The sequence below is a fragment of the Abramis brama genome (genome assembly GCF_963993115.1).
Source record: "Abramis brama genome assembly, chromosome: 22".
NCBI classification, from domain to species: Eukaryota; Metazoa; Chordata; class Actinopteri; order Cypriniformes; family Leuciscidae; genus Abramis; species Abramis brama.
In genome coordinates, this window is record NC_139984.1 from 26,683,447 (window position 1) to 26,692,779 (window position 9,333).

Genomic DNA, 9,333 nt, shown 5'->3' on the forward strand with positions numbered 1-9,333 from the left:
TCTCTCTCTCTCTCTCTCTCTCTCTCTGACATTTAACGTGGTATTACCATGCCATTACCAAAAAATAAATAATAAAAAAAACACTAAACAGACTGGACATAGGTCTAGATAAAAATTTTAATACAGAGACTCCAATTCAGACTCCAAATCAATGTCACTCATCAAGACTGAAATATTAATTAGTTAAATTAAACAGAGATGTAAGGTCATACTTCATTGCAGTTCAACTGTAGGCTATGTTTAAAAGTTAATTGGACAACAAGTGCTGCTGAAGTCTTTAATCTATTCATCCATTTGTAGGACCAACTTCTGTCTGACAGACTTGCAGCCTTTAACAGAAAATATTTTCTCTTTTTCAGGGAAGAAGGGCATGTCTCCGGCCACTTTCTCTGCCAGATCAATGTCTTCAGTCATGTTCAGATGGACCATCTCAGCCATGACGCACTGACACACATGCTCCAGCTCCAGAGGTAGGAAAGGAATGAAGTGATCAACCAGATGATGATCTATGATACTGGAGTGCTGAAATCCACCTGTAGACATATGGAGCTTAAAATATGACAATATGATTTGAATTTGAATTGTGTAAATTTGAATTATTTACAAGTGAAATCTAACAAAATTGAATTTTAGGTGGTAGTTTAAATAGTTCTGAATTTGATTTTTTTTAAACGAATATTGAACATTTGAAATTTAACAAATTGAAATGTTTTTATGGCTGAATTTTATAGACGTATTTTCAAACAGCTAGTTTTTTTTGTTCTGAATTCGTATACTGAAAATATTCAGTTTAAAAAAAATACAGATTCAAGTTTTCAAGATGAAGAAATTCGGAACTTCAAATTCAGTTTTCTAAAATTCAATCTCAAAAATTCAAGTTCAAAAATTCAGATCTTACAGAAAGTAGGTCACAGGTCATCCACAGGGAAGAGTAAAGGATCTCAGATAAGTCGAACAGAGCATTTTGGCTGCACTGCAGTAGTTTTCTGCCGCAAACGCGGTGGTGGTTCAAGAGAATCCGTGTATCTTTCGTTAAGTCGTTTTTTTTATTTAATATTAAGAGTAGAAAAATGAGAAAACAGCTTGAGTATTAGATTTCTAATATTCTAGTAATAATAGTCCGCTGCTGCAGTTGCACGAAGCTTACAAAACGGTCCGTGTACTTTTTCATTCATTCATTATTCTATTTTGGAATGAAAGATGAAATTTAAAAAAGTGGTTGGTTTTTTGTTTAAAAGAAAAAAAGCAGAAATGGCTGTATTTTGTTTTCCAAATGTTGTTGTCATCAAATAATAGTAGCCTAGCCTATTAGAAAAATGGACGACATTTCCGATCGTTTTTTAATTTGTAATATTTATTTGTACGTTTATTGTATTTCATTTGACTGATCCTATCTTTACCCGGAAGTAAATTACACCGTCGTGCGAAGCCTTAACGTGTAATTAAATGTTGCATTCATATTCTGTGCTCATCTGATTTTTTGTACATAGCATAGCCTACTTTGTTATGATTTTAGTATCATAATGATTAATAAATGCACGCACAATTATCCGTGAACTTGATTTGAACAAATGCCTTTCAACTTGTGTGTGCAAAATTCAGAATTAAATGAATGTGCAGCAATTTGTACAAATAGAGAGTCTGTAGGCCTACTATACTGTTGTAGCCATTAAATAGGTAAGCGCATTTAGTTTCATATTTGTTTAAATATTAATGTTATTTTTTTTCCATTTATGTTGATTTATGAAAAGTGAACAGCACGAGTAAGATAGGATGCGCAATATATATCGAGAGACATGGAGCGAGTCAGACATGATTTTGACCACTTCATTACGTTTTGTTTTGTAGAAAGCCTTTCTTTAAAGTGAATTTCGTTTTGTATAAATTGTATCTTAATTTTAATACATTTTTCATCAACCAATTTCCTGGATTTAATAAATAAGAAGCAGACAATAATATAACAGACAATAATAATCATGGAGGCGCCCGCGCGGTCAAATGCATTGCAAGTGAACTGGAGCGCATCTCATCATACATCCTGAGCGAAACTCAGTGTATGCCTCACACAGACATGAGAAATACATCAAATAGCCTACACAAATCTTGAAATGTCTTTAAACGTAAACAAAATAATTCAAAACGAAAAGAAAAAGGCTACTCTCTGATTATGTAATCCATTATGTGCATTTCTCTCTAGGCTATAGGCGCGTTCACTACGAATATGGCGATCGTCAACTTCATCTTTGCAGCCGAGTCGACACTGTCAGAGAAAACACTTGTTTATTAATAAAAATCAATACACGCGTCACCGGATTTACAAATGCACATCTTGCTTGTTGCACGCACACATAGGCTATTATGTCGAAATAACGAGATATTATGTTGAAATAACATTATTAATAATAATACATCTTTTAGATTATTTGATTGAATGCTGAATGTTGTGCTTGTTCAATTTAATAAAATTAAAACTTTAATTGTGATCATTAAAATTATTTAATTTATTAAATATTAAATATTTAGTGGCCAAGTTTTGCTCATTTATATATATATATATATATATATATATACTAGTAGCGATAGTTCATTCTAAGTTTACTCAAGTGGAAGAATGTGACTAATAAACTTAGGCCTACTAGCACTATGCATTATATTTTGAAAAATAATTAGATTATCTTAATATCAAAACCTTAAATTTTCTCTGGACTCAATGATAAATACATGTCTGACTTGGAACGAACCAAAAAAACTAGGTGATATTATTTCCGTTAGATCTTAGCCTACATTGACGCTGATGCATTAAAGAGGAGGGGCTCCCCTGTTCCAAGATGGCGGCTCTATTGACGCATTTGTTCCAATGAACTGCCGTAGCCAAGGCGACATCTAGTGTATATATCTATGACTTCACACGACGGTATAATTTACTTCCGGGTAAAGATAGGATCAGTCAAATGAAATACAATAAACGTACAAATAAATCTTACAAATTAAAAAACGATCGGAAATGTCGTCCAATTTTCTAATACTATTATTTGATGATAACAATACATCTGGAAAACAAAATACAGCCATTTCTGATTTTTTTCTTTTAAACAAAAAACCAAGCTGCATCTGCACAAGCTGCATCAAACAACTAGACTAACGAATGGCTTGGTACAACAGAAGAGCCTAGAAAGGGCTTTTTCTCTGTGTAGACCAGCAGTTGGTCTGAATTTGCTATAACCTATAGCCTATTTTCTGGACTGTATAGGCTAAGTCACGTTTTATCATGAAACACGCTGTGATTTATTCCAAAGTGACTCAGGCATATATAATGCATTTAACGTTAAATAATCTAAATGTTGACTTTCAAAAGTAGGCGCGCCAAGAAGGCTATTCTCTGTATTTGGTTCATTTTTGGTGTGCGCTAGAAAGATCTAAAGAGACCGAGACGCGCTAAAGCAGCGCATCATGTTGTTTTATTTATTTTTCAATGACATGATATTTTGTAGTCATTTTGAATACACAAATAAAAATATACATTTTACTGTTTCGGATGATGTCATATTATCTGTATGACTATAAATAACAGAGTATTAAGTTATTTCCCAGCAGTGGAACAAATCCAAGTGATGGCGCTCGCGCATCGCGCTCTCACACAACATAGTAGGTTATCAGTTCTGGCGTTGCCTCATATCGCAGACTATTCATCATCAAAATGAAACACAGTCAACCAAACATATAAAAAGTTATTCTGCCTAATTTAATTGGTCTGTTGTACAATATAAAGGGCAAGCTGTGCCGCACACAGTCCTACTTGTTATTCCAAACATTTCCCTTGCTGTGAAGACGCTGTTTTAGCCTATACGTGTATTTTGGGACTCGACTGAAGTATGAAGCCTTCTTTATATTAATAGTTTGCATCCACATGTTACATTGCAAATATGAAAACTTTTGTCTGAATGAGAGATGCGCGACCGTTTCGATTTAAATAAATTTGTTTAGGCTTGGCGTTTAAAATAGGCTAAATGTTGTTGTTGTATACAGTAGGGAAAGTAAAATAGGCAACACATAGCCTACATGTTAATAGTGTTTATCATGTAAATGTTGTATTTTATTTACAGGTCTTTTACACTATTGCTGAATAGGCTAATATTAAAATGTTATTATTTTTATGACTCGTTTCTCTCTCAACATGATCCGGTGTGACTTGCACTCATGTGCATGCGACTTATTTTCTGGCAAATACGGTCAGTTAAAAAATGTTGCTGTATTATTACAAAATGCATAGAGTGGAGACCATTTGGGCAAAAAAAAACTAAAACATATTGTGTTCATTACCCCCACCCACATTTGGGCTTAATCACTGTTATTATTAGGAAATGTATTTAGGTGTAGACAAAATCAGTTATGTTTATTTATAAATATGAACGTACCTCGCATTTCCGGACACTAGCCGTTAGTCTACTTCTTTGGCCTATTTTTTTTAGCTGGCCAGTTCTCAAAATCTGTGTGGAAAAGCTGCGGAGCGCGGAGAGAACGCACAATGGCTTTGCTTTGGAAGGTTTTTTTTTTTTTTTTTTTTTTTTTTAAGTTTAGTTGCCAGAGAAAATAACACACCGTTTTGTTTAACATCAATTGATACTCAATATTAATTAAATAAATAAATATAATGTCAGAGAATGCACAAAGTGCATCCTTTTCAGATGTAAATTATAATACATTTTAATAAAACACACAAGGCCTACATCATAAAACTCAGAAGATTATGTATTTTAATATATTATATTATAATACAAATAAAAAGGCATCATACTTCAGTCGAGTCCCAAAATACACGTATAGGCTAAATCAGCGTCTTCACAGCAAGGGAAATGTTTGGAATAAATAATAACAAGTAGGACTGTGTGCGGCACAGCTTGCCCTTTATATTGTACAGCAGACCAATTAAATTAGGCAGAATAACTTTTTATATGTTTGGTTGACTGTGTTTCATTTTGATGATGAATAGTCTGCGATATGAAGCAACGCCAGAACTGATAGCCTACTATGTTGTGTGAGAGCGCGATGCGCGAGCTTTGAAAGCTATCACTTTGATTTGTTCCACTGCTGGGAAATAACTTAATACTCTGTTATTTATAGTCATACAGATAATATGACATCATTCGAAACAGTAAAATGTATATTTTTATTTGTGTACATTCAAAATGAATACAAAATATAATGCCATTGAAAAATAAATAAAACATAATGCGCTGCTTTAGCGCGTCTCGGTCTCTTTAGATCTTTCTAGCGCACACTAAAAATGAACCAAAATACAGAGAATAGCCTTCTTGGCGCGCCTACTTTTGAAAGTCAACATTTAGATTATTTAACGTTAAATGCATTATATATGCCTGAGTCACTTTGGAATAAATCACAGCGTGTTTCATGATAAAACGTGACTAAACCTAATCCAGAAAATAAGCTATAGCCTAGGTTATAGCAAATTCAGACCAACTGCTGGTCTACACAGAGAAAAAGCCCTTTCTAGGCTCTTCTGATGTACCGAGCCATTCGTTAGTCTAGTTGTTTGATGAGAAAATTAAATGTAGCCTATAGTTGCAATACACGCGTTTTGTAAGCTTCGTGCAACTGCAGCAGCGGACTATTATTACTAGAATATTAGAAATCTAATACTCAAGCTGTTTTCTCATTTTTCTACTCTTAATATTAAATAAAAAAACGACTGAACGAAAGATACACGGATTCTCTTGAACCACCACCGCGTTTGCGGCAGAAAACTACTGCAGTGCAGCCAAAATGCTCTGTTCGACTTATCTGAGATCCTTTACTCTTCCCTGTGGATGACCTGTGACCTACTTTCTGTAAGATCTGAATTTTTGAACTTGAAGTTTTTAGATTGAATTTTAGAAAACTGAATTTGAAGTTCCGAATTTCTTCATCTTGAAAACTTGAATCTGTATTTTTTTAAACTGAATATTTGCAGTATACAAATTCAGAACAAAAAAACTAGCTGTTTGAAAATACGTCTATAAAATTCAGCCATAAAAACATTTAAATTTGTTAAATTTCAAATGTTCAATATTCGTTTAAAAAAAATCTAATTCAGAACTATTTAAACTACCACCTAAAATTCAATTTTGTTAGATTTCACTTGTAAATAATTCAAATTTACACAATTCTAATTCAAATCATATTGTCGTATTTTAAGCTCCATAGACATACACATTAAAAATGAAAGGAGTTATTTGATGTCTAAATGCAACCAAATATTCAGTATCGGGCCGATACGCCAGCGTGTGTCGTGTTTGTGTCCAAACAAAGAAACACAGACAACAGAGCAAACATAGGGCACAGTGATGTAGGCTAAGAGAAGGATGTCTATGAAGTAAATGCATCTAATTAAATATTCAACCAATTAAATATTCACGCTATAGTTGTTGTGCATGAGTTGATAAGAGACTGGATTAAGCATGCAGCGGCACAGACGCGTGGGCTTGTCTATCACATCCCTTTTACACAATGCTTAAAACTTTGTAGCTTGGTCGGATATGGCACTTGCAAAGAAAGTCAACAATTGGAAAAGTCTATTGTGCCTTTCACCCCCATTACCATACTTTTACATAATCTTCCATTATTGAAAAACTGTTGCTTTAATTAGCTTGAACAACACTGAAAACCATTAACAGGACCTTTGTCTCAAAATATGTTCAATAATTTTAGCGATTCTCATTTGCTACTTAAATCTTTCTTTTTAAAAAACATTTTAAAAAAACATCAAATATTAAATCAAATTAGCACAGAATCCACTTTGTGCTGTTGCCCACGACTGCGTCAAGGATCAGCCAAATTTCCACGTGCATCTTGAAAAGCAGATGTTTTGGAAAGTGCTGCAGCAAGTTTTTGTGCCACAGGTTTAGCACAAAATACGCCTTTTACCCCGGTGCATATTTAGCACCGTTGTACCCTACTAAAAATGAAAGTATTGGTATTGGTGCATGCATCCCTAATTCAGTATGATTATATTTATTCAAATCATAAATGGATACTGCCTTATTGGAACCTTACTTGTCCATGTCCCTAAGCATAACTAAGCCTAACCATATTGAACCTGCTGATCAGTAAAGGTGTCCTCGAAGGTCCAGGAAGGGAGCCACAATTATATTGTTTTATACATTTATATATGGATTGTATTTTAAAAGGTTATACGTATTTGGATGTACGCATATGCTTTATACTTTGAGCTTAAAATATGAGCTGCAAGCGTCAATTTGCCAGCCCATCCGATCACTGCGAAGACAGCGAACTATTAAATACCTGTCAATTATTTTCACTTTTCAAAACTTATCTTCATTTGAAATACATTGAAAATATAAATATTTTGCAGAATACTTAAATGATCTTTCAGTACATACTGTTTTTATCATTAAAAATGTTTTGAAAGATTTTAGTCTCCATCTCCTTGCTGTTCATCCATAGCTCTTCCCGATCTTTGCCTTCTCTCCTGGAATCCAGAGCCACTTCAGCAATCACATTCCCACCTGCATTACTGAGAATAAACACAGCTTATTAGGGCAATGTTTTGGGAGAGTAGAGCTATTTAACTACCACTTCGTTTGAATTTTATATAGCTAATTATGTTGGCTACAACTGCATTTGTGGAAATCTGAAAAACAAACCCATGATTTGAGAGCTTTACCTGATAAAAATGAAGAGTGCATTGTGGAATGACACTCCATCAACATGGGCATTGTAGTCCAGAAAGGCCTTTATGGAGTCAATCAGCTTTGGCTGCATGTCATCAAATATGAACATGGAGCGGGGAAAACTTGATACACTTTCAGAAATCCACTGCTTTAGCTGTGCCTAAACAGAACATGCAAATCCTAGTAGAGAAATTACTTCTGATATGTGCAATATTCCCACGGTCATTTTACAAATAGGCATGTACATTATTTTTACTTTAATATTATAATTTTAAATATACAATTTACTAAATTTTCAGTGTAATAAATACTGGGCGAAAGATGGTGTAACAGAGATAGAAATCCGTTTAACAGAAACACAACTTCATTACATATAAAATGAAAATACTGAAACTGTAAATGACCCAAATCCACAACTATCAGGCCAACTCTGAGTCTGAGAGTCTTGTGGGTATTTGTTGTGGCTAAATTAGGCTGCAGCTTAAAGTACTGCCATTTATTTACTTACGCTGTACAAGTCTGACTTTTCTTTGTGTGGGAAATGATGCTCAGATATATACATGTGAACATGTTTGCTGTTTTCTCCCTTTTCATAAATGTTTCTTGCGATGATTTTAGCAACATGGCTTTTTCCAATTCCTGTAGTCCCATGGAAAGAGAGGACCAGCGGTTTGTTTGGTTTGCTGTCAGTCATAAATGATGTTACTGATTTTAGTACAACATCAGACGCAATGTGCTGCCCAAAGAGAGAGTCTCTTAAATCTTTCTCCAAACCTGAAAGATGTGGAGAAATGTGAAGTCAAAGATTGTTTATCTTGCAATGATCATTTGTGCTATAAACAAAAAAAAAAAAAAAAACGCAGAAAGCAAAAAAAAAAACATTTCAAAAGAAAGTAGCATATATCGTTCCCAAGTCAACGTTCAACCTGGAGCCACATAACCTTGTCAAAATAGAATTTTACTACAAAAACAAAAATGCTTTTAAGGAATGGACGTTATCCGACACATTCAACAAAGGAAACATTTAACGTTGTTTGAACCATATAGGTATCGTCAAAAAATACGATATCTAGCCTACATCATTTTGCAGTTTTACTCACCTTTGGGGTCAAAAGGCAGCAAACCGTCCCGTTCAAACAATTTGTTAAATGCATAAGATGCAGCAGCTGCGATTACATCCGGAAAACCTGTAGGTAATGTAATATTAGACACCAGCAATAAAACTAACAAAAGGCGCGCTTTCATTGTGAAAGCGAATCATCCAATAGCGTTCACGGTTTTGTTTTTAGAAAGTCGCCTAACTCGGAGGGAGAACTGACGGATTAAGAGACGTAAATTGCACGGCTTCAGCAAACATCTATTTCATTCGAACCTTTTTATAGCCTTTTACATACATGCTGCAATGGCATACGCCTTACAAATCTAATTTACAGACTACGAGGAAGAAAACGTGCTATTCTTGTTTTTCCAGTTTTCAGTAGGCTATGTTTTGTCTTGGACTCGCTGTAACCATGACCACTACACAAAATTCTTGCTTTTATCCAAATCGACTTACAAATGAGAAGAGCAAGAAGCATTCAAACCAACAGCAGGGCAGCAATATACAATTGCTGTGACCCAGTTAGTCCAGCATAGACTAACTTTA

At 34.4% G+C, this 9,333-nt stretch overlaps 1 protein-coding gene across 1 annotated transcript; it reads right to left on the reverse strand.

Moving 5' to 3' along the window:
- Positions 1–84: 84 nt before the first annotated feature.
- LOC311073074 (torsin-1A-like) lies at positions 85–9,112 on the reverse strand. The gene is made up of 5 exons (XM_084098510.1): positions 8,789–9,112; positions 8,197–8,462; positions 7,682–7,848; positions 7,398–7,531; positions 85–533 (listed from the first exon to the last, which is right to left on the reverse strand). Exons 1-5 carry the CDS (start codon positions 8,931–8,933, stop codon positions 283–285), a joined length of 963 nt encoding a protein of 320 aa, XP_083954636.1. The 5' UTR covers positions 8,934–9,112; the 3' UTR covers positions 85–282.
- Between the last annotated feature and the right edge of the window lie 221 nt (positions 9,113–9,333).